The 26388-nt window shown below is 46.1% G+C and overlaps 1 protein-coding gene across 1 annotated transcript in view; it reads right to left on the bottom strand.

The window, feature by feature from the left end:
- The window catches only part of PRKDC (protein kinase, DNA-activated, catalytic subunit), a 448603-nt gene that overhangs the window by 347649 nt on the left and 74566 nt on the right, over window positions 1-26388 (bottom strand). Inside the window, exons 8-13 of the mRNA XM_069731310.1 lie at window positions 15519-15574; window positions 15414-15444; window positions 14443-14600; window positions 909-1055; window positions 651-815; window positions 317-485 (exon numbers count right to left, since the gene is read on the bottom strand). Coding sequence (XP_069587411.1) covers window positions 317-485; window positions 651-815; window positions 909-1055; window positions 14443-14600; window positions 15414-15444; window positions 15519-15574 — 726 coding nt within the window. The remainder of the gene's footprint in view (window positions 1-316; window positions 486-650; window positions 816-908; window positions 1056-14442; window positions 14601-15413; window positions 15445-15518; window positions 15575-26388) is intronic.

Genomic DNA, 26388 nt, shown 5'->3' on the forward strand with positions numbered 1-26388 from the left:
ACTGGCACAATTTCTATGCCCCAGGGATCACAGTGAAATAAATATAAGGCCCCAATTGCTACTTTTCAGCACCATACATTTATACTGTATTAGATATCATCACTTGAACGAGCATTGCTCAAAAACAAAACTAATAAAACAATGACCCAAATGTCTAAAACATTCTGTAACATGTCTGTGTGAATCTTCACAAAAAAAAAAAAATGATGAAAAATGTTTCTTCATGGCATTTAATTTTTTGGGGAAAAAAAACTGGTGCTAGCATGCAAAATCATGATAAATACAAAATGCAATAGTGAGTTAGTTCTACACTCACCTACAGTACTAATCAGGCTCCACAGAACAGGCCCCTTTGCCGCTAAAGACAGAAACACCTTGATGATTGACCTGCTGCAAGAGGACTGCATTTTTGAGCTGTATTGTGGAAATGTTTCTATCTGAACAACCAGGAGACGCTCCAGAACAGGAGTATATATTTCAGGTATCTGAAGGAAGAGCACAGCATGATTTAGCATATCCGTAGGTTTTGTATTATATTCATAGGTCATTTCTCATCAAGTTATGTTCCACTGGCCATCAAATCAAAAGTCGGACAAGTCAGTGAGTTTTACAGATCACTATATACAGGTCAAAAGAAGTTATCTACTCACAGAGTCCATGTACAGGATGACACTAGCGATTGCCTGCAGGAAGTTTGGTAGCTGATACACGTTGTCTTCCTCCGTCTCTGCCTCTGTGAGATACATTTGCTTGCAACGCTGAATAAGCTCAATGTACATAAAATCCACATCCTTGGCATTTACTGCTTTGCATGGCTTTAAAAGCACAGAAATGAATAAATGTGAGACATGATATTTTGCAAAAGTCACAAACCAGTGTGTTTTCTTATTACTAGGAGGGGATCATACCGCAGCAAAGAGCCCATATCCTCGGATAGCAATAGAGAGCTCCTTGTTGGAAGATTCCATCTTCCTGATGATTTTATAAAACTGTTCCATGAAGAACTGTAACTTGTCCTTGTGAGCTTTGGCATCATTAGTAACCAGCAACGCTATCTAGGAAACATCAATTAAATTACAAATGCAGCAGATAAAAATATATTAAGTTTTCTGTTTTATATATGTAATTATTGTAAACTAGTGCTTGGAAGTCTAAAAATAATCTTGCACAAGAAGCCTTCCATTATATGAGGATTTAAAGGAGTGTTCTCAGTATCGATCTTCAGGAGTGCACGGCTTCCATGAATTCTGGTGGTCAGAGATCAGCATGCTGCTTAAAGATCAGGCTGCTGATTCGGACTGTCCACTGTTGCTGGTTCGGACTGTGCACTGCTGCTGGTAGAGACAGCTTTGCCTCTGAAGCTGGCTGGATCCAGTGATCTGGCAAACTTCAGATTAGTGTGTGGAAGCTCTATTGAAAAGAATAGCAAACCTGTTAAGAATCTCAAAAAAAGTGACTTTCAGTGGTGAAAAAAAAAAAAAACATACAAACGCTGGAGTGGTGCTTTAACACCTTCGTGACCACCAATACATCTTTTTACTGACCTAAGATATAAAAGACTAGCACCCCTTGACGGGTGACAATCCTGTAGTTTTCGGCTGTACACCATAGATGACAACTTGCTGCAATATTTATTCTTCCCCCAAAAGGATATTAACACGCAACTGTTAGGCTAGTTTCACATTTGCGTTTAAATCCGCAGCGTTTAAAACGCATCCGCAAGTGGTGTAAAAAACGCATATAAACGCGTTGTCGCATGCGGTTAAAAAAATGCCGTGTTTGTACGCGTTTACATGCGTTTTTTTCCTGCGTTTGCGTTTTTGATGCGCATGATGAGAAATTTCACAAGAGAAAAATCAAGATTACCAGACACCGCCAATGGGACTACAGAGGGCGTGTATGATGGGATCTCTATATATAGACCCTAGGGCTACTGAAATTTTAACAGTTTGCTACTGTATCCTGTGTCATGATGGATCTTCGCATGGAGAGCTTTTATTTCAACCTGGATTTCAGCTTCAAGCTGTTTCTTGCCTGTGCTTTTGCTTGGGAGCAAGACAGAAATCGCGAAAGATGGAGAAGGAGACAACGTAGGCGTTTTTGGAGGCACCCCATTATCGAACTACGTGAGAGCCGTGGAGCCTATCACACGCTCTATGCCGAGCTTAATGCCAACCCGGAGAAATTCCAGGAATACACACGAATGTCCCAAGACTCGTTCCGGGATTTGCTTTCTTGTGTCCAAGGAGCCATACGGCGACAGGACACCCAGCTCCGTAGAGCGATTCCACCTGAGGAACGTCTTCTGGTTACATTAAGGCACGTTCAAAATCTAAACCAATGACACTCCAAATTTAGTGTTTTCTGACATGTATTTTTGTGTATTTTCCTTTCTTTTTTTATCGTAACCACACCATAAAAAGAATAGATTGTAATTTTTTTTTGTGTTTGTTTTTCTTCCAGATTCCTGGCCACCGGAGAGAGTTCATCATCCCTCCACTTCCAATACCGGCTTGGAATATCCACCCTGTCCGGAATAGTTGCGGACACCTGCCGGGCTTTGTGGAATGTACTCCGGGATGAGTTTATACCCCTACCCACCTTGGACATGTGCATTGAAATTGCGGAAAAATTCTGGAATGTGTGTGATTTCCACAACTGTTTAGGAGCGGTGGATGGAAAGCACATTCACGTTATCAAACCAGCCAGGACAGGATTGGAGTACTTCAATTACAAAAAATATTTTTCTGTGGTGCTCATGGCAATAGCCAATGCGAACTGTCGCTTCATCGCCGTGGACATTGGAGCTTTTGGCCGTGGCAACGATTCCCAGACTTTCAAGAACTCGGATATGGGCCGTCGTGTGTATGGCAACAATTTCAATTTTCCACCGCCACAACCTCTCCCCAACACTCAAGATCCACCGATGCCATTTGTTATGGTTGGGGATGAGGCCTTCCAGATGTGTGAAAACCTACTGAAGTCATATTCCAGTCGGGACTTGGACCACACTAGAAGGATCTTTAACTACAGACTGACCAGGGCCCGAAGAACAGTAGAGTGTACCTTTGGCATTCTGGTCGCTAAATGGTGCATTCTTGCATCAGCCATAAATCTAAAAGTGGAAACAGTCGACGAGGTGGTCAAAGCCTGTGTGGTTCTGCACAATTATATAATGGTTAAGGAGCAACCCAACATTGAACTGGATGAACCAGTTGCACACCCACTGCCCGATTTCCAGCATCACCCGCTGCGGTCAACTGCAGCCGTTGGTCACATGCGGGACCAATTTGCTGCCTTTTTTTATTCAGATATTGGACGTGTGTCATGGCAGGACAATGTTGTGTAAATGTCCTGTTGTAACTATACCAGTAATTTTCTACAATGATAATATTTCTCATTAATAAACTTTAGTTTTGGTTGTCTTGACCATCTCTCCTATCTTTTTCCTCTCCAAACCAAGGTTGTCCTAAAACTGGCAGTATTTGATCTGTATTTAATATCAGTTTTTGTAATTCAAAACCAGGAGTGGGTGATAAAGGCAGAGGTGCTAGTTATTATGTTAATATCATAATTTACCTCTAATTGTTCCACTCTTTGTTTTGGTTTACAAATACTGATATAAAACACTGGCCACATACTGCTAGTAATGGCAGCCATGTTGCTTTATTGGTAAGCTTGTTGACGTCATTGCGTCATGATTGTCTTCTCCTGTATCCATTGGACACAAACTGAAGAGACAATCACTGTCACACTATCTATACTCATCAAGTCAGGTGTCAGAAATAATGAATTCATGATAAACATATACAGGCTCATGAATTCACTATTTCTGACACCTGTGCAGGTGAGCATAGATATGTAGCGTGTGACCACCATTTTCCCCTCAATTTGTGTGTAATAGATTATGTATAAAGAGGAGAAAATGGTGGTTATACAAGGCAGTTCTCTACTCAACAGGTCAGGTGTTTTTTGACACCTGACCTGTTCAGTAGAGGACTGCACTGTATTTCCACCATTTTCTCTTAATACTGCCACACTAGGCATAGACAAAAAGAGATTATGGAGATACATGTAATATTTTTTGGCCCACCTCATATCTGTATACTAAAGACACACAAAGTTGCAGTATTTTTATTTTTAACTACTGGAGATATGATGTGGCCCAAAAAGTAAGTGTGTGGCGACGTTTCTTGGCGCACGGTGTGTGTTGCCGGCGGCAATAGACACAATAAACCAAACATAATTGTGGCAAATCAAACTTTTTTATTTTGTTAACAACTGAAAAAATTATTTTTTACTGCGCCGGCTTGGGGTAGAGTGATGTAAACGGGGGGTGTGGAGAACTGAGGCCTGGCTAACCGTGGATGACGCAGAGGTAGCAGGAGAAGGGGCAATGAAACTAGAAGGGTCTGGAAGTTCGGGGATGGGGCTTGACACATGAGAGGCTTGAGACGCACTGGAAGGGTGAGACAAACCTGACATTACATTTCAAAAACCTGACCTGCACATCCAAACATAGACTGAGTGTGAACAGGTGCTGAACCCAGAGTCGCCAACTCGTATATAGTTAAATAAATAGGGCAGCACACTGCCTAGCGCCAAAACATGCAAACTTGAAAAAACGAAATTTGAACTGCATTACTGCACTAGAAATATGAAAAATGAGAGCTTTTAGCGCACAAAAATGGCCAATTTTATGTTTACCTCGTAGCCACGTTAAGGCATCTCTCTTATACGAGGTCCTACGTTTGACCTACCTCACTGAGAATAAACGTCTCCATCTGAATGGGTACATGTAAAAACCTCTTCTTGGACTCAAATTCTCTCTCTATGTGGAGGGGTATTGGACCTACTATAATTAAAACACCTGAAGCTAGGAGGCGGGGAGTGCACGATCAGAAGGCTAGAGAATACATTTCAAAAACCTGACCTGCACATCCAAACATAGACTGAGTGTGAACAGGTGCTGAACCCAGAGTCGCCAACTCGTATATAGTTAAATAAATAGGGCAGCACACAGTGTGCTGCCCTATTTATTTAAACCTGACATTACAGACACATTGGTAGGTGAAGGGGGAGGAATGCTAAGAGTCCTCTGTTTTTTTTTCTGTTTTTTTCTTTTGGTTTGCCTGGTTGGGGGAGGTCTTGGTGGGCTCATATGCCGTGGCGTGGTGGCGGGTGACCTGTCAGCGCCGGCTGCACTGTGTCAGAGTCCATAGTGCTCATAGATCGTGCAGCCATGCCAGAGTCCATAGTGCTCGTACAGCGTGCAGCCATGCCAGAGTCCATAGTGCTCGTAGAGCGTGCAGCCATGCCAGAGTCCATAGTGCTCGTAGAGCGTGCAGCCATGCCAGAGTCCATAGTGCTCGTAGAGCGTGCAGCCATGCCAGAGTCCATAGCGCTTGTAGAGCGGAAGGCCATGCCAGGATCCTGCTGCATCGTGGTGGTGGCGGTAAGGAAGGCCATGCGAGGGTCCTGCTGCATCGTGGAGGTGGCGGTACGGAAGGCCATGCCAGGGTCCTGCTGCATCTTGGTGGTGGTGGCGGTACGGAAGGCCATGCCAGGGTCCTGCTGTATCATGGTGTCAGTGGAGGAGGTCCAAGCAGGAGCAGCGGATGTCATGGTGGTTGCGGTGGGATGTCCAACTGCACTCGGCATTGTGGTGCTGTAGTGGTGTCCGGCTGTGGAAGGAATTGAGGTGGCCGTGCAGTGGGATGCAGCAGAGGTCGGCATTGAGGACAATCGTGACAGTGAAGGCACAGGTGGATATGCCCCCACTGTCTGCTGGAAATACCAACTCTGCTGCATAGCCTGCACGTAAGCAGCATTGCAGGCCTGCATGACACTCAGCTGGAGATCAGGAGTAAGGTGTTCCGACATGCCCTGCTCAATTTGGTTAAAAAAATGATGAGCTGGCCTCTGGAGGTCGGCTTTCACTTGATCAAGGCTTTTGGTGACCTCCTGGATACGTGCATTCAAGAGGTTATGTGAAACATCCATTCGGTCACCTAAAGCCTTGATTGCTTCGTGTAAAACCGAGCTCAAGTGCAAAAACTCGGGCATGAGTGACCTGTCCGAAGCCCTCTGCCTCTGCCGGGATGAGCCCCAAAAAAAGGGGGCAGTGGAAGAGGACTGCGAAAGGGGAAGACCTGATTGACCAGCTCCCTGGTCTCCAGTTAGTGTGGAAGGCCCACTTGCTGCTGCGCTGCTGGATGGCTGGGACGGGTCCGTGGCCGTCGGATGAAGGACAGCTCCAGAACCTGGGCCGACAGTCGTGCTGTATGTGCTGTGAAAAAAGGAAAAATAAAATTATTATCAAAAATTTACCAGACGCAAAATCCTGTGGAATTTAAAAATACAGATTATGGCAATACAATACAACCTAAAGCATGTGATAAATACTTACGTTCTCTGGGCAAGGACCGGTCTTAAAAATGCCAGAACGCGATGGTATTTGTACGTTCGGATCCTTGCTCCTGAACCACTGGAAACACGGCTCTCTTGACGCAGGTCCTTGTTGAAGCGGTCCTTCATCGAACGCCAACGTGTTTTGACTTTGCCCACTGTTAAAAAAAACAAAAACATTATGGTCAGAAAATGGACTTTTTGCCGTGCTCAGGCAACTGTGTGTGATGAGAGAAACTCCTGAGAGTTTCTTTCATCACACAGTCGAGTGAGCACGGCCAAGGTCTCTGCTGCTTCACACTGCAGTGCAATACTTACCAAATGCACTTCGGACCCGTGTCGGGGCGTTGTCCAAGCCATCCCACATCGCTTGGGCCACCTCATTCCATAACCGCCAGATCGTGGTGTTGTTCGAGTGCAGTGGATCCCGGCTGTCCCACAACGGAACTCGCTCCTGGACCAGGGTGATAAGGAGGTCATTGTCTACCAGGTCATCGTCCCGTTGTGAAACCTAAAAATTAAAGAAAGTCATTAAAGTTTGCTGAATTACATAAGGAAAAGAAAGAAAAAGATGCTGAGAAATGGCATGAATAGGAAAGTCAACATACAAAAGGATTCCAGAAGAAAAAAGAAGAAATACGAGTGGAAAGAAAGGAAGATTCAAGAATATTACACTGAGGACAGTCAGCCTTGTATACGTACCCGCTGCCGTCTTTCCACCGGACCTTGACTCCGCTGCTCCTGCCCTGTCTGTGCCTCAGTAGAAGAGCTCTAAAAAAAAAAAAAAAAGGAAAAATCAAATTGTCACATGTGTCGATGTGACAGTGAATACTTACCAATCTGACGAGGCAAATACTCACCTCACTGACATGCTCCACTTCCGACTGTCGTGGCCGAAACTCCTCACCAGATGAAGAATCCGAAGAAGACATTCTGATGCATGTAGAAAGAAAGAAATGGTAGAAATTAGGACATGTAGAGACAAAAAATAGAAAATAAAGGCATTGGCTAGGATATACTCACATTGTTCAGGGTCTTGTTATCCTCCAAGATGTAGCCGTTCTGTGTCTCGTCTGCTTCAGAGTCTGGTGAGAAGTGACCTGCAACTGTCCACACCCTCCCTTTTATCACCTTGGTGGTGGGGGGTGGCTTATCCGTGTCTAGACATGGCTTTCTCAATTGAAACGCATACGTTCAAAAACGCAACCAAACGCATGTGCTTAAAAACGCATGCGTTTACATAGACAGCAATGCTTTTTTTGACGCAAACCTTGCACAATTGAACGCATGCATTTCCTGGCGGCAAATAGACGCCTCTAGAAATTACTACATGTTGCATTTCCGCGCCAAGACGCAAGCATCGAAACGACGCATGCGTCGTCAAATGCGGCAAAACGCGAACAAAAAAAACCGCATGTGTTTTTAATGTTAAATATAGGAAAACACGACGCATGAGTTTAGATGCGGTACAAACGCAGCGGCAAAAAACGTAAATGTGAAACAGCCTTAGTGATACACAGCACTCCCTTAGCAGTGACACTACCCTGTCAGCCAATCAGGACATGCCCCAAGCGAGGTTTGATTTGCTGTGGTGTATAGCTCACCCAGGGACCTTTGTCAGACTCATGGCTGCCATAGCAACCCATCTGAACCTGTGATCACACTGTGGGGTGCCAATAGGCTGACAGGGGGAACGCTTTCCCCATGTCTAACTCATGTGAGAGGGTTAACCTGCGAGGATCAGCAAGAATGCTCGTCTTAGAAGTTACAGCAGAAGCCCAGCTGTGTGCCACAGTCAGGCTCCTGCAACCGACTTGCAGATCATTACATTACACATAAAATAATTACGATCTTCGTCTGCCTCAGTAATAAGGGGCATCCTGCAAAAGAGGAGACCTTTTTTGCTTAGGGTACCGTCACACAGTGGCACTTTGGTCGCTACGACGGCACGATCCGTGACGTTCCAGCGATATACTTACGATCTCGCTGTGTCTGACACGCTACTGCGATCAGGGACCCCGCTGAGAATCGTACATCGTAGCAGATCGTTTGAAACTTTATTTCGTTATCAAGTGTCCCGCTGTGGCGGCATGATCGCATCGTGTAACAAAGGTGTGGACGATATTCTCCACCTCCTATGCTGATTCTACATCGCAAATACGTCATGAAATTATCGCTCCAGAGCCGTGCATTGCGAAGTGTGACCGCAGTCTACGACGCTGGAGCGATAATGGAGCGACGCTGGAGCGTCACGGATCGTGCCGTCGTAGTGACCAAAGTGCCACTGTGAGACGGTACCCTAAGTCAGCTCCTATTGTTGGCTAGGGAGTAACAATGACACAAGCAAGGAAAAGTAACATTAACATAGAAAACAAAAATCAGGCTAAAAGGCGTGAAACTATTTATTAAAGAAACCTACAGTGTCTAACAAGTTCATAACTGGGTAAAATTGCAATATCCTAGTAAAAACAAGCAACTTTGCAATTTACCCCCTTATCGAAAACCATCTCCATTCTGAAAAGCCAAGCATACATAGTAGCACAATTTGTCAGTGACTATGGTGGAGAAGACCCACCCAATGTGCAAGCCTGGTCACCTCTCCTGTAGACTTCATGATCATAAGCTTGTATCTACCTACAAGCATAAAAGTCCAAGAAGGTGGAAAGAGACAAAACCTCTAAAAAACATCATGAATAAAACAGTCAATGCATCACGGTAATTCTAGTCTCGGTCTAATGACTTTTGGGTTTTCACACATCAATTATTTGCCATCAGTCACAATCCGTCTTTTTTAGAAAAAAACGGATCCAGCAAATGTTGCTGCTGGATCCGTTTTTTTCTCATAGACAAATATGAGCGACGGATTGTGACGGATGGCCTTCTGTTTCATCCATCGTAAAGTCTTTGTCTGTCAGCTGGAAAAACGGATTCCGTTTTTTGAAACTGAACATGCCTGGAAGAATTTCTATTCCTTTAATTTAACCCATTTTTCCATTCAGGGAATCTCTCTCCCTCTCCAGAATTCTGTTCCTTTAAATTGCTGCAACAGCTGCTTCGACGGATCCGCCAAAAAAACAGATCCAGTGCATCAGTATTTTACAATCTGCACAGGATCCGTCTTTTCAACACTTTGATGGATTGTGACTGATTTTAAAAAAACTGATGTGTGAAAGAGGCCCAAGGCATAATCATCAACATTAACAGAAATAAACACTTGAAATAGATAACTCTGTTTGTAATGACTCTATATGAGTTTCACTTTTTGTATTGACGAAGTGAAATAAATTAACTTTTTGATGATGCTCTAATTTTGTGAGAAGCAGCTGTAGTTCTCTGGTTTCCTCCCACACTCCAAAAGACATACGGATAGGGAATCTAGATTATGAGCCCCAATGGGAACAGTGCTGATAATGTCTGTAAAGTGCTGTGGAAATAATGGCGCTGCATAAGCGAATAAAATAAATACATTAGTAAATAGATCTCTCAGATCTAATGACCGTGTGGTACTTGCTTCGAAAATCTACTATATAATTGTCTAAGGGTCACTTCCGTCTATCTGTCTGTCTGTCACGGATATTCATTGGTCGCGGCCTCTGTCTGTCATGGAAATCCAATTCGTGATTGGTTGTGGCAAAACGCCCACGACCATTGCCACGACCAATCAGCGACGGGCACAATCGGGCGGCAACATGGCCGCTCCTTCCTCCCCGCAGTCAGTGCCCGCTCCATACTCCCCTCCAGTCAGCGCTCACAGGGTTAATGGCAGTGCTAATGGACCGCGCTATGCCACAGTGTAACGCACTCCATTAACGCTGCTATTAACCCTGTGTGACCAACTTTTTACTATTGATGCTGCCTATGCAGCATCAATAGTAAAGAGATCTAATGTTAAAAATAATAAAAAAAAAAAAATCGTTATATACTCACCGTACGTCGGCCCCTCGGATCCACAACAGGCCTTTTCCGCTCCTCGCGATGCTCCGGTGACCGCTCATACATTGCGATCTCGCGATATGATGACGTAACAGTCTCGCGAGACCGCTACATCATCACCTCGTGAGACCGCAATGCACTCTTGAGAGCGGAGCGCGCGAGGAGCGTCTGCAAAACACTTCCTAGATCCTGGGGCCAACGGAGGGTGAGTATATAACTATTTTTTATTTTAATTCTTTTTTTTAACAGGGATATGATGCCCACATTGCTAAACACTACGTGGGCTGTGCAATATACTACGCGCGCTGGGCAATTAACTATGTGGGCTGTGCAATATACTGCGTGGGCTGTTGTGAATTCTGTTGTCGAACTCCCTCCTGTGGTCGTGAATGGTACTTCGGCGAGTTCTGTCTATGGGCTCCCTCTGGTGGCTATGAGTGAAACTGCTGCTTCTGAGGTTCCTTACACAGGTGACGTGGTTTATCCTTTGGTTGGCTGCTCTATTTAACTCCTCTCAGATCGTTACTCCATGCCAGCTGTCAATGTTTTTGCATTCGTTCAGTTCGCTCCTGGATCTCTCTGGTGACCTGCCTTCTCCTGCAGAAGCTAAGTTCATTATAGTCTTATTTTGTTCTCGGTTTTCTTGTCCAGCTGGTTTTCATGATTTTGTCTTGCTAGCTGGAAGCTCTGGGATGCAGAGTGGCCCCTCCACACCGTGAGTCGGTGCGGAGGTCTTTTTTGCACACTCTGCGTGGTCTTTTGTAGGTTTTTGTGCTGATCGCAAAGTTACCTTTCCTATCCTCTGTCTATTTAGTAAGTCTGGCCTCCCTTTGCTGAAACCTGTTTCATTTCTGCGTTTGTGACTTTCATCTTTACTCACAGTCAATATATGTGGGGGGCTTCCTTTACCTTTGGGGAATTTCTCTGAGGCAAGGTAGGCTTTATTTTCTATCTCTAGGGCTAGATAGTTCTTAGGCTGTGACGAGGTGCCTAGGTCTGGTCAGGAGCGCTCCACGGCTATTTCTAGTGTGTGTGATAGGATTAGGGCTTGCGGTCAGCAGAGCTCCCACATCCCAGAGCTCGTCCTGTATGAGGTTTAACTATCAGGTCATTCCGGGTGCTCCTAACCACCAGGTCATAACAGTGGGCTGTGCTATATACTGCGTGGGCTGTGCAATACACTACGTGGGCTGTGCAATACACTACGTGGGCTGTGCTATACACTACGTGGCCTGTGTTATATGCTATGTGGGCTGTTATACACTCCGTGGGCTGTGCTCTATACTACGTGGCTGTGCTATATACTACGTGGCTCTGCTATATACTCTGTGGGCTGTGATATATACTCCGTGAGCTGTGCTATATACTACGTGGCTGTGCTATTTACTACGTGGGCTGTTATATACTACGTGGCCGGCCTTGAACAATCAGCGACAGGCGCAGACCAGCCAAATCCTGTGTATTCAACGTATTATTCTAAAATCTTCATAAATAAACTACATACTTATTCTAGAATACCCGATGCGTTAGAATCGGGCTACCATCTAGTTTATGTCATAATGGCTGTATAATCCAGATGATAAAATGTGCAGTTTCTGAGTCCAGCTATAGAGAGCCAGCGCTGAAGTGTATTTTGTCTCTCCCACAAAACATGAAAGCTGCAGCTTGTAACGAACACTGTATGTTCTCAACAACAGCAGGGAGGACGGACATTGAGGAGCTGTCAAGCAGACTAGGTGGGCAGAGATTAAGTTAAACTTTCACAAAGAATTGTATAAGCTGTTTTAACATAGATTCTCAAAGTGAGTACATCAGTGTCATCAGGTCCAAGAAATTTATTTAATAATGTATACTGGTTGTAGCATAAAAACTGGTAACAGATCCGTTTTAACCCCTTCACGACCAGAGGTATTTCCGTTTTTTGCTCCCCTTCCCAGAAGCCATAGGTTTTTTATTTTTATGTAAATATGGTCATGTGAGGGCTTGTGGGACAAGTTGTACTTTTAAACAACACCATTGGTTTTAAGATATTGTGTACAGGAAAACGGGAAACAATTTTAAAGTAAGGTGACATTGCAAAAAAGTGCAATTCCACAGTTGTTTTTAGGCATTTTTTTCTTTTACCATGTTCACTAAATGCTATTACTGACCTGCCATTATGATGCTCGGGGTCATTACGAGTTCAAAGACACCAAAACATGTCTAGGTTCTATTTTATTTAAGTGGTGAAAAAAAAAATCCAAAATTTGTTTAAAAAAAAAAAAAAAACTGCCATTTTCTGAAACCATTGCGTGTCGAGTTGATATTTTTATGGATACCATTTTGGTGCAGATACAATCTTTTCATCTTCCGTTACCGCATTTTAATGCATTGTTGCGGCGCCCAATAAAACGTAATTCTGACATTTCTAATGTTTTTCTCGTTACGCCATTTAGCAATCGGGTTAACTATTTTTATGTGAGTATATTTGATTTTTATTAATGTTTTAGTTTGAATGGGGTGAAATGGGATGAATTTGAACTTTTTTTTTATTTTTTAAAAACTTTTGTTTTTTTAACTTTTTGCATGCTTCAGGCCACGTGCACACGCTGCGGATTACTCTGCGGATTTTTCCGGACGGATTTTGATAAATCCGCAGGTAACCCGCACTGCGAATTTCCTGCGGAATTACCACAATTTTTTTGCGGATTTTGTGCTGATTCCTATTTTAACACAAAAATTGACATGCTGCGAAATAAACAACGCTACGTTTCCGCAGCATGGGCACTGCGGATTTTGTTTTCCATAGGTTTACATGGTACTATAAACACAGGCATAACTGCTGCGAATCCGCAGCGTCAAATCCGCTGCGGATGCGCAGCAAAATCCGCAACATGTGCACATACCCTTAATAGTCTCCTTGGGAGACTAGAAGCTGCAGTACTTTGATCGCTTCTGCTACACACAGGCGATGGTCAGATCGCCTGTGTGTAGCAGAAATGCTCACTTGCTATGAGCGCCGGCCGCTGGGTGGCACTCACAGCAATCCGGCAATGACAACCATAGAGGTCTGCTGGAGATATCTGGTTGTCATGCCGACCCATTGGTGACCCGTGATCATGTGACATTTAACTAGTTAACAGCCGCGGGTGGATCAAGATTCCATTCATGGCTGTAGCGGGAACGTCAGCTGTGTAGATCAGCTGTCATGTGCCCAGAAAATTGCGGGCTCCAGCGCTGGAGCCCGCACCAAACAGGGCTCCCAACGCGTGAGCACTTGGCTTGACGCCGTGTTCGACGGCCAGGACCTGTCGGACGCAGTGCCGCCGTGATTGGCCGTGAGCGGTCATGTGATCAGGGTCAGGGGCTATTAGAAGGTCCTGGAAGGCACCATTAGAACATCCCCCTGAGGAAGCGGCTGCGTGTTGCCGCGAAACGCGCGTCGGGGTCCACCGCCCGGCTGTCTCCCCACTTCGCCCCCACTGCTGGTAAGCCCGGTCCTTATTATTAATTTTCTATTTTAGCAGCGGTCGTTTTTCCCTACTGAGGGACGCTGCCTCTGGGCTATGGGCATTGGTTATTGAGCTTGGCTCACTGTGGCATGTTCATTACAGGGCGTCTGCTCTCATGTTACTTTTTCCCTTAGTCCCATTATGGGACACTGACTTTGGGATATGTGCAATTGTTATTGAGCCGCGCCGTTTGTGGCGTGTCCATTACAGTGCGCCTGCTCTTATGTTACCCTTCCCTTCTCTCTTTGTTACATAGGAGGGGGGGGAGGCTGTGCCATTTTCCACTGTGGGAGTACCATATGTGGGTATTTTGGGGAGGAGGGTCTCGGCATCTCATCTTTGTATGTTACTGCATGATATAAATGATGTTAAATTTCACATTGTATTGGATACTATTTATTAAATAAACATTTGTGATATTTTTTCATCAATGCTCCGTATTGTTCTCCTATTTAAAATACCAAACAGGGGGAGTCTGACATCGGCGTACTATTACACCCTATTTCAGAAAGGGGTTAAATAAAAAATAAAAAAAAAAAAAAAAAAAAAAAAAACATTAAGTACAATTGCTGTTCAGCTAATACCATAGGGTAAAAAAAAACTCACAAACCTGCTTCAGAAAGGAGTCCATGGCATCAAAAGCATTTTTCTTCATTTCATGGTTTGAGTGGCCGCACCACTTAGATATAATTTCAAAAATTATCCGATAGTCTTCCATGAGGTAGTTATTAAACTGGGATGCATGTTGAGTAAGAAGATTTAATGCAGCTGCAATTTATATAAAGTCAACATGCTGATTAATACAACATATCGATAAATAATCAAACGAAATAGAGCAAAAGAAGAAAAAGCAACAAAGTATTTGAGAAAAAAAAATTAAAAAGAACAGGAGTCTCAAATCCTATAATAAACAATCAAAAGATCCAACCCAAGACAATACAAATTATATACCGTACATTTAATTGGATCTCGTAGACTTAAGGTTTTGTACTGTCTTGAAAAATCCTTCTCAGAATGGCTGTATTATCCTGATATTAATATGAGTATTTTATAAGTCCAGCTATACAGTGAAATAGTTCAAGAGTCCAGGAATATTTAGTCTCCACGCACCCAACCTGGCTGATTGCTGAAGATTGTACTGAGCAGTGTGAGATCTCCATAGCAGCAGGGAGGAGGGACACTGAGGGGTTGTCAATCAATCTAAAGGAGCGGACATTAAGTTTACACTTTCTAACAGAATTATACAGCAATTCTGACATGAAAGTACACCGGACTCATCAGCAGTAAGATCTATTTATCATATATGCAGTTTGTGTTGTGCAATCTGGTGACCAATCTGCTTTGATAAGATCGGTCAAAGCTTCAACATATTAGCAATTAAATAATATTAAATTAAAGACCAAAATTACTGAATTGGTTTTTTTTTCCATCCCCATATATTTTATAAAATTTATAATGTGATAAATATTATTAATGTTAAAAAGTAAAGTAGGAAAAAATATACATTATTATTTTTTGTGAGATAAAGCAAGAAATATGTATGCACTATAATCAAACAAATACTGAAAAGGAAAAACTCACCTATAGGCACAGCGTATCTCTTTAGGTCGATCTACAGAAAAGAAAACACAAAATGATGCAAATAAATTATTTACTTAATTATTACAATAATGACTATTACTGTACCTGAGGATTTATTGCCTTCTTTGTATATTCAAAAATTTCTTTAGAAGTGCTGGGATCTGGTGGGAAAAAAATGTGATCTGATGTTACTGTGTGAGAAAGAATGGCATGCTTATATAAAAATGTATTAAAACCTTTTTTAGTTTTTCAGGACAACGGTTCTTTTATTATCATTTCTCCCTGCACTCCAATAGACAACTTTTTATTTTCTGTTGATGTTGCTTTACAACATCTTGTATTTTGAGTGACTGGTAAAAATTTGTGGATGCATATAATTAAAGGGAACCTGTCACCCCGAAAATCGCGGGTGAGGTAAGCCCCCGATGTTACCTGAAAGAGGAGAAAAAGACGTTATATTATACTCACCCAGGGGCGGTCCCGCTTCTGGTCAGGTCGGATGGGCGTCTTCGGTCCGGTGCGGCACCTCCCATCTTCATTACAAGACGTCCTCTTCTGATCTTCAGCCACGGCTCCGGCGCAGGCGTACTTTGCATTGCCCTCTTGAGGGCAGAGGATAGTACTGCAGTGCGCAGGCGCCGGAAAGATCAGAGGCCCGGCGCCTGCGCACTGCAGTACTTTGTCTGCCTCAACAGGGCAGAGCAAAGTACGCCTGCGCCGGAGCCGTGGCTGAAGATCAGAAGAGGACGTCTTGTAATGAAGATGGGAGGCGCCGCAGCGGACCAGAGACGCCCATCCATGGGCGGACATACCGCCGGTTCAACCGGTGCAGCTGCACCGGGGCCCGGAGGCTCTGGGGGACCCCTGCAGGGTGGCCAGGGACGCTGCTACCATTAGGCGATTTGACTATTTGAGCCCTTTGGCTCAGGCGGCAGAAGAGAGAGGGCGGCAGACTACTGGATTTGCCCTGCTAGGTTTTTTTTTTTTTTATAAAACTCTGGGGTCAAGTGCCCGCCCCCCCTCCTGCCCGCCCCCCCTCCTCCCTCCCTCCCTCCTGCCCGCCCCCCCTGAAGACGTAATACTCACCTTCCTCCAGCGGTGGCTGCAACTGCGTCTCAGCGCCGGCAGCGCGTCCTGTCTTCAGCGGTCACATGGTACCGCTCATTTAAGGTCATGAATATGCGCATATTCATGACCTTAATTAGCGCTATCATGTGACCGCTGAAGACAGGAAGGAAGACGCTGCAGAAGAGATGCCAGGAAGTTCTGTTCTGTGCCGCGTGGTCAGAGGTGAGTATGACAGGGAAAAAGGATGGGGAGCCATGTACACAGGGAAAAGGATGGGGAGCCATGCACACAGGGGAGAAGGATGGGGGAGCCATGCACACAGGGGAGAAGGATGGGGGAGCCATGCACATAGGGGAGAAGGATGGGGGAGTCATGCACACAGGGGAGAAGGATGGGGGAGGCATGCACGCAGGATGGGAGGATAGGGGAGGCAAGCACGCAGGGGAGAAGGATGGGGGAGCTGTGAACGCAAGGGAGAAGGATGGGGAGCCGTGAACGCAGGAAAGAAAGATGGGGGAGCCGTGAACGCAGGGAAGAAGGATGGGGGAGCCATGCACGCAGGGTGGGAGGATAGGGGAGGCATGCACGCAGGGGAGAAGGATGGGGGAGCCGTGAACGCAGGGGAGAAGGATGGGGGAGCCGTGAACGCAGGGGAGGATGGAGGAGCCGTGAACGCAGGGGAGAAGGATGGGGGAGCCGTGAACGCAGGGTAGAAGGATGGGGGAGCCGTGAACGCAGGGGAGAAGGATGGGGGAGCCGTGAACGCAGGGGAGAAGGATGGGGGAGCCCAGCACGCAGGGGAGAAGGATGGGGAAGCCCAGCACGCAGGGGAGAAGGATGGGGGAGCCGTGAACGCAGGGGAGAAGGATGGGGGAGCCGTGAACGCAGGGGAGAAGGATGGGGGAGCCGTGAACGCAGGGGAGAAGGATGGGGGAGCCGTGATCGCAAGGGAGAAGGATGGGGGAGCCCAGCACGCAGGGGAGAAGGATGGGGGAGCCGTGAACGCAGGGGAGAAGGATGGGGGAGCCGTGAACACAGGGGAGAAGGAATTACGGGAGCCGTGAACGCAGGGGAGAAGGATGGGGGAGCCATGCACACAGGGTGGGAGGATGGAGTATAAATATGGAGTATAAATACTAGGCCCTATAGGGGGGACACAGAGTGAGAGGACAGTGTGAAGAGGGGGCCGGTATAGAAAGGAGAGGTCAGTGTGAAGAGCATGTACCATAAGAGGGACAGTGTGGGGGGTCATATTTTGTGCAGACAATATAGTGAGGGGTGTTGGGAGTTCTGTTTTTGGGCTCCCTCTGGTGGTTACTGATGGTACTGGGTGACTTGTGTTCTCTGCGGTCTCTGGTGTCCACCTGTTCCATCAGGTTATAGGAGTTTCCTATTTAACCTGGCTTTTTTGTCATTTCCTCGCCGGCTATCAATGTAATCAGCGTGTCTTTTTACCTCTGCTCCCTGCGTCTGTTATCTTCAGGACAAGCTAAGTTTTGATTTTCCTGTTCCACGTTTTGCTTAATTTTTGTCTTAGTCCAGCTTGCAGAGATGTGATTCCTTGCTGCTGGTTGCTCTAGTGGGCTGAAATTACTCCTCATGTTCCATGAGTTGGCACATGAGTACAAGTAATTTCAGGATGGTTTTTTGTAGGGTTTGTCGCTGACCGCGCAGTTCACTTTTGTATCCTCTGCTATCTAGCTTTAGCGGGCCTCATTTTTGCTGATTCTATTTTTCATAACTACGTATGTGCTTTCCTCTCATTTCACCGTTATTACATGTGGGGGGCTGCTATTTCTGTGGGGTGTTTCTCTGGAGGCAAGTGAGGTCTGTGTTTCTTCTTATAGGGGAAGTTAATCCTTCAGCTGGCGCGAGACGTCTAGGAATCATCGTAGGCACGTTCCCCGGCTACTGCTAGTTGTGTGTTTAGGTTCAGGATCGCGGTCAGCTCAGGTTCCATCACCCTAGAGCTTGTTTTGTTTTTGTGCTTGTCCTTTTGTGATCCCCTGCCATTGGGATCATGACAGAGGGGCAATTTTTTATTCCGGAGCATTATAATGACACTTGTATCTTTAAAGGCGTCATGTGGAGACTTTCTGCAAAAGAGCGGAAAAGATGGAAGTCTGCAGAGACCCTGTGGCTGAGAAAACTCATCATGGGGTCTGGACAAGATGAAGAAAAGAAGAACGGCTCCAGAGTCAACGCCATCTATAAGGTACCTGGATGTAAATGTTATTTGTGATACTAACTAATTCTCATGTTTTTATTTATGTTAGGAGATTTAAAGGGGATGTCCAGGTTTGTAATGAGCCTGCAGTCATTCTTTGTGACTGCAGACTTCTGACTTCTCACAGTGCGCACTGCACGCTGTCAGGATTCTCTTGTGCTGGTGATTTACATACATGCGGTCATGTGCTGACTAGACATGTGTAGCCTCCGTCATTGAAAATGAACTGAGCGAGGCCGGGCACGTCTAGGCGGAATGTGGTCAGAAGTAAACAAATCACATGCTTGTGCTGACATGACCGTCCACCGGCAAGGGAGAATCCTAGTAGTGTGCAGTGCATGCGTTGTGAGAATTCAGAAGCTGCGATCTCAGGATTCAGCTCTGCAGGTTCCAGTAGTCGTCACATGGACACTTCACTCATATGCGACTTTCATACTTATGGTCCTGTGACAACGAGCTTCTCTTCTGCGTCTCTCAGTTTATCACTGAACATTGAGAGAATTAGGGAGAGGAGCTCGTGGGCACATGACTGAGTGTGCAAATCGCATATGTCCTTGGCGGAGGGGGGGCACCAAAATTAATTCTTGTCCCTGGTGCCAGAAACCCTAGATACACCTCTGCTGGTATGCTACTGCAAGCGGCGATTACCGGGTCCGGTGGAGGGATGTGTGTGCACAGGCAGTGAGGCAGGGACTGTGGGGGGGGGGCGCCATTTTTCCGTTCGCCTCAGGCAGCAGAGAGGCTAGGTTCACCCCTCAAGGCGGCTAATATAGAGGGCAATCTGGCCAGTCTATCCGGCCCCGAGGCTCCGGGGGCCCCCTGGCCAGATTGCCCTCATGTGCGGCAGGCAGGGAGCAATCCCTGCAGCTCCGCTGCCTGCAAGAGAAAATCGCAACGGATCTGCAGGGAATGGATGCTTCTTGCTTCCTTTCTCACACAGACAGCAGCGGCTCAGCTGAATGACATCATCATTCCGCGCTGCGGCTGTGCGAGACAGGAAGCTGCCGGCGTGCAGCTTCAGGATAGTATCCGTGCACAGAGGTCTTCTTCACGGCTGCTCCTCCTCCCGGCTCGTCCTGTCTGGCACCTTCTCCCTGCACACACTTCCAGCCTGTGCAGAACGGCGTCTGCACACTCATGCCTGGAAGGAAGCTGCAGCTGTGTGCAGGACCTCAATCACCCCCTGAACAGGAGGTAAAGAACGGTCTGAATGTGACGGATTGTTTAGAGAGTTAAGAGAGGAGGCAGGTGCTGCAGTCAGAGACTAGAAGCAGTGATTTACTGACTGTGACCCCCGGAGCTTTGTGTTCTCTGGTCAGTGCAGGATTTTCATCCACACACAGAGCAGGGACCAGAGAGCTCAGAACTTGGGAACACAGTCACTAAATCACTGGGTCTATTCTCTGACGGGACTCCAGTCATCACTGCAGTATCAGATCCAGGCTGGGACTGACCCCTGAGCCCTTCCCCCATGAAGACTTTTTCACATATACTGTATCTGTTGCATTAAACACACAGGTACAATACATAGACACATATAAGGGTATGTTTCCACTGTCAGTAAACTCTGCGGATTGGACGCTGTGTACATCCGCAGCATCCAGTCCGCAGCTCCTGATGTTACAGCATAGTGCATGAGATTTCAAGGAATCCAATGTCCACTATGTATGCAGCGGCACCCGCAGCTTCCCTGCAGAGACGGACATGCGGCACATCTTTCTAGACCGTAGCATGTCTATTTATCTTGCAGAGACGCTCAGTCTCCACAAGATAAATATCACAGTCCAATGTATAGGATGCGGTGATTCCGCATGTGTTCAATGAACACATGCGGAAGCATCACTCGTACAAAAGCCGGAAGCGCTTTGGACCGAGCGGACATGTGCTGCATCCAAAGCGCTGCAGATTCCTGACCGTGGAACCATACTCTTATACATTAATGTATACTATGTCACATATGCAGTAGACATAGGTGTTTATTATACATGGGCATATTCTACAGAGATATATATATATATATATATATATATATATATATATATATATATATATATATATATATATATATATATATATATATATATATATATATATATATATATATATATATATATCCTTGTCGCCTTTAAATAAGCGGGGGCCCAGACACATTTCCTGCACAGGGGCCCCAAGCTGTCTGTGTCCGCCCCTGCGCCCATCCGACCTGACCAGCAGCGGGACCGCCCCTGGGTGAGTATAATATAACGTCTTTTTCTCCTCTTTCAGGTAACATCGGGGGCTTATCTACAGCATTACAGAATGCTGTAGATAAGCCCCTGATGCCGGTGGGCTTACCTCACCCGCGATTTTCGGGGTGACAGGTTCCCTTTAAACGGATTCATGCTAATTGCTTTTATAAACGTCAGTATCCTTTAAAAAAGCAAAAACAAAGAAGCTGTTGCATTTTAAATATTTACTAGCTGAAGAGCCCGGCGTTGCCTGGGCATAGTAAATATCTGTGGTTAGTTATAGCACCTCACGTCTCTTATTTTCCCATCATGCCTCTCATTTTCTCCCTTATACCTCTCATTTTCCCCCTCACTCCTCTTATTTTCCCCCTCAATCCTGTCATTCCCCCCTAACACTTGTCATTTCGACCTCACATCTGTCATTTTCCGATCACTCCACTATTTTCCCTCACTCCTCTCATTTTGCACTCACACCTTTTCATTTTCACCTCACACCCCTCATTTTCACCTCAGTATATACATGTTTGTCATCTCCCTTATATAAAGTATACACCTGTAGGTCTTCTCTTGTATATAGTATATACCTGTATGTCATCTCCCCTGTAAATAGTATATACCTGCTGTATGTCATCTCCTCCTGTATATTGTATATACCCATGTGTCATCTCCTCCTGTATATACTATATACCTGTATGTCATCTCCTCCTATATATAGTATATACCTGTATGTCATCTCCTGTATATAGTATATACCTGTATGTCATCTCCCCTGTATATAGTATATATCTGCTTTATGTCATCTCCTCCTCTATACACCTAAGTGTCATCTCCTCTTTTATATAGTATATACTTGTATGTCATCTCCTCCTGTATATAGTATATACCTGTGTATCATCTGCTCCTGTATATAGTATATACCTGTGTCATCTCCTCCTGTATATAGTATATACCTGTATGTCATCTCCTCCTGTATATAGTATATACCTGTGTGTCATCTCCACTGTATATGGTATATACCTGTGTGTCATCGCCCCTGTATATAGTATGTACCTGTATGTCATCTCCCCTGTATATAGTATATACCTGTGTGTCATCTCCTCCTGTATATAGTATATACCTGTGTGTCATCTCCTCCTGTATATAGTATATACCTGTATGTCATCTCTCCTGTATATAGTATATACCTGTGTCATCTCCTCCTGTATATAGTATATATCTGTGTGTCATCTCCTCCTGTATTAGACCGCGTTCACACGTTATTTGCTCAGTATTTTTACCTCAGTATCTGTAAGCTAAATTGGCAGCCTGATAAATCCCCAGCCAACAGGAAGCCCTCCCCCCTGGCAGTATATATTAGCTCACACATACACATAAAAGACAGGTCATGTGACTGACAGCTGCCGTATTTCCTATATGGTACATTTGTTGCTCTTGTAGTTTGTCTGCTTATTAATCAGATTTTTATTTTTGAAGGATAATACCAGACTTGTGTGTGTTTTAGGGCGAGTTTCATGTGTCAAGTTGTGTGTGTTGAGTTGCATGTGGCGACATGCATGTAGCGACTTTTGTGAGATGAGTTTTGTGTGGCGACATGCGTGTAGCAACTTTTTGTGTGTCGAGTTGCATGTGACAGGTTAGTGTAACAAGTTGTGTGCAGCAAGATTTGCACATGGAGAGTTTTGCACGTGGCGAGTTTTATGTGTGGTGCGTTTTGAGTATGTGCAAGTTTTGTGTGAGGCAACTTTTGCATGTGTTGCAACTTTTGTGCATGTGGCAATTTTTCCGCGTATGCAATTTTTCCACCTGTGGCGAGTTTTCCATGAGGTGAGCTTTGCACGTGTGGCGACTTTTGTGTTTCGACTTTTATGTGGCGAGGTTGGTGTATGTGTGGTGAAATGTGTGCTGAGGGTGGTATATGTGTTCAAGCACGTGGTAGTGTGTGGCGCATTTTGTGTGTGTGTTCATATCCCCGTGTGTGGTGAATATCCTATGTCGGGGCCCCACCTTAGCAACTGTACGGTATATACTCTTTGGCGCCATCGCTCTCACTCTTTAAGTCCCCTGTAAGACTCATGCTGGTGTGGTAGATGGAGGCAGGTATATCTCGCCCAGGTGTTTGTCCTATGTGAATTAGGCCACTCAGTATCTTCAGGGTGCTAATGGGTTAATGATTGCAGGAATAAAAGATGACCAGCTGGGTGTTTCCAGTGTCTGCCTGGGGCACACAGATTGCCTGCCTGTGTGAGACAAACGTGAGTGAAGAGCTCTGCTCAAGATCTGTATGATGTTAGCTGGGTGGGAGAAGCCCCCCCAGTTGTTGAGATAGCAACGTATTTGTTTAGTTAGCGCCGGACAGGCTAGGGTTTATTTTTATGTTTTGTTTTTTGTGTTGCTTTCACGTTAATAAATCTGACCTGAGGTCAGCCTGCTCAGAAACCTGCTGTACGCCTCAGATTCAATGCACAAACCACGTGTCCTTTGACCCCAGCAAAGGCGATCCCAGAGTGTTTTGTCACATTGTGGTGGAGAATGCGGGCATACCGTGGCACAGGCGACAGCATGGAAGACGTGGTGAAAGCCTTAGTACAGTCCACTGCCGTACAGCAGCAGGCCACTGCCGCACAGCACGAAGCTAATCGCTTGATGGCCGCACAGCTGAAGGAGTTACTGGACATGACGGTTGCAGACCGCCAACTTCTCCAACAGGTGGCGCAGCGCCTGGTGAGCATGCCTGACGCTGACCCGGAAGCAGAGTCCAGAAGGATCCATGTGAGTCGATACTGGCAAAAGCTGACTGCAGAAGATGACGTCGAGGCATATCTGACAACTTTTGAGCGGACGGCATTGAGAGAGAAGTGGCCGAAGGCACGATGGGCCGATTTGATTGCCCCGTTTCTCTCCGGCGAGGCCCAAAAAGCTTACCATGATTTGGACCCGGAGGTCGCTCAGGACTTTGAGAAGCTGAAAGCTGAGATCCTGGCCCGGCTGGGTGTGACGACGGCTGTCCGTGCACAGAGGGTACATCAGTGGACATACCAGCAAGATAAACCAGCGCGGTCTCAGACGTTCGACCTGATCTACTTGACAAAGAAATGGCTGCAACCCGAGGTACTGACAATACCCGAAATAATCCAGCGGGTTGTCCTGGACAAGTACCTGAGAGTACTACCCCCAGCGCTGAAAAGGTGGGTAAGCCAAGGAAATCCCACGACAGCGGATCAACTTGTGGAGTTGGTCGAGCGTTATTCCGTGGCAGAAGGACTTCCCGACGACACCGCCAAACCCCGGACTGTGCCTCCTCCTCGTGGAACCGGTAAGACTGTTCCAGGGACCACGGGTGAAGGAAAATCGCTTAAAACTGTGGGGGAGGAGTCCGGGACTGCTCGCACTCCGAGACCAAGAGTATTGGACGGTGGTCTCAGTAGGGGACCTGTTAGGTGTTTCCGCTGCCATGAGAAGGGTCATGTTTCTGCGAACTGTCCTGTTACCGCTGAACCCATGCAGTGCGACGTTATAGACTCTAGAAAACGCATGTCTTTGGTTACACAGCTAGTGAGTGTGAATGCGGGTCAAAATGATACAGTGAAACACCTGTGTGAATTATCTGTTGATGGGAAAAATGTTGTGGCATTACTAGACTCTGGAAGTGTGGTGACTCTGGTGAAAGCTAGTCTGGTGGCACTTCCGTCTGGTCCGTCTGACAAGTTTTCTGTGACGTGTGTGCATGGTGACACCCGCTCGTACTTAACAGCGGTCATATGGATTTCTACTCCCTATGGGTCAGTGCAGCACAAAGTGGGACTCGTTCCCGCATTGTTACATGATGTAATCCTGGGCAGGGATTTTCCCTATTTCTGGCAGTTGTGGGAGAATCAGTTACTCCTTCACGGTAGCTGTACCCGTGAATCTTCTCCCATGCCATCTGGAGGTCCCGAGTCCCTAGAGGAGACCCCACAGGAAGATGTTGCTGGGGAGGTTAGTGAATCTAACCTTCAGTACCCCTTCTCCGTCATGGCGGGGGAAACAGAGGAAACTGAGGAACCTCAGCGAGAGGCGGAGGCAGACAGCCATACGGCACCCTGCCTGCCAGATTTGGGAGTCCAGGTGGATGACTTCCACAGCGAGCAAATGAAAGATCCTACCCTGACTCCGGCTAGGAAAAATGTAAAAATGATAGATGGGGTACCCGTAGAACCTGACACTAGGCTAGCGTACCCGTATATGGTTCTTGAAAATGATTTGCTCTACCAGGTAGAAAAAAAAGGGGAAGACACAGTGCAACGGTTAGTGGTACCCAAACCTTATCGGCGGAAGGTACTGGATTTGGCCCACGGACATATAATGGGGGGACATCTGGGGGTACAGAAAACCACAGAAAGGATATTGCATTGTTTTGTGTGGCCTGGAATACATTGTGATGTGCGTAACTATTGTGAGTCCTGTCCAGAGTGCCAAATCGCGGCCCCTAAATCTCAGTTCCGTAGCCCTTTGGTACCCCTTCCTATCATCGGGGTCCCTTTTGAGAGAATTGGGATGGATTTGGTTGGGCCCCTTCCCCGATCCGCACGTGGGCACCAACATATCCTCGTCATCGTGGACTATGCCACTCGTTACCCGGAAGCCGTCCCTTTGCGTAACACAGCTACCAAGACGATCGCCAAGGAATTGGTACAAGTGTTTAGTCGGGTGGGAATTCCAAAACAGATACTCACCGACCAGGGGACTCCCTTTATGTCGAGGGTAATGAAGGAGCTCTGCAGGCTCTTACAAATAGACCCGTTGCGTACGTCTGTCTATCACCCTCAAACAGATGGCCTGGTTGAGCGCTTCAACAAAACCTTAAAACAGATGCTCCGGAAGGCGATAGACAAAGATGGGAAGAACTGGGATTACTTGTTACCCTATTTGCTGTTTGCCATTAGGGAAGTTCCCCAGTCTTCCACAGGATTTTCACCTTTCGAACTGTTGTACGCCCGTCGTCCCCGGGGACTGCTGGACGTCGCAAAAGAAACCTGGGAAGGTCAAGTCACTCCCTTTAAAACGGTGATCGACCATGTAACACAAATGCAGGATCGTATTGCCGCTGTCATGCCCATTGTTAGGGACCATATGTTACAGGCCCAGGGAGCCCAGAGGCAAAGTTATGATAGAGGCGCTAAGGTCCGTACATTTGCACCCGGCGATAGGGTGTTGGTCCTAATCCCTACGGTGGATAGTAAATTCCTGGCGAAATGGCAGGGCCCATTTGAGGTCCGAGAAAGAGTTGGTGACGTGAACTATAAAGTGTACCAGCCGGGTAAGAGAAAACCGGAACAGATTTATCATGTGAATCTGATAAAATCCTGGAAAGACCGCTCTGCCCTAACGGCGGATCTGCCCCGTCCGGTTTGTTCACCTACTGTACCAGAGGTGCAGGTTGCTGAGACTCTCTCAGAACGACAAAAATCTGAGG

Source organism: Ranitomeya imitator, chromosome 6, assembly GCF_032444005.1.
Source record: "Ranitomeya imitator isolate aRanImi1 chromosome 6, aRanImi1.pri, whole genome shotgun sequence".
NCBI lineage: Eukaryota > Metazoa > Chordata > Amphibia > Anura > Dendrobatidae > Ranitomeya > Ranitomeya imitator.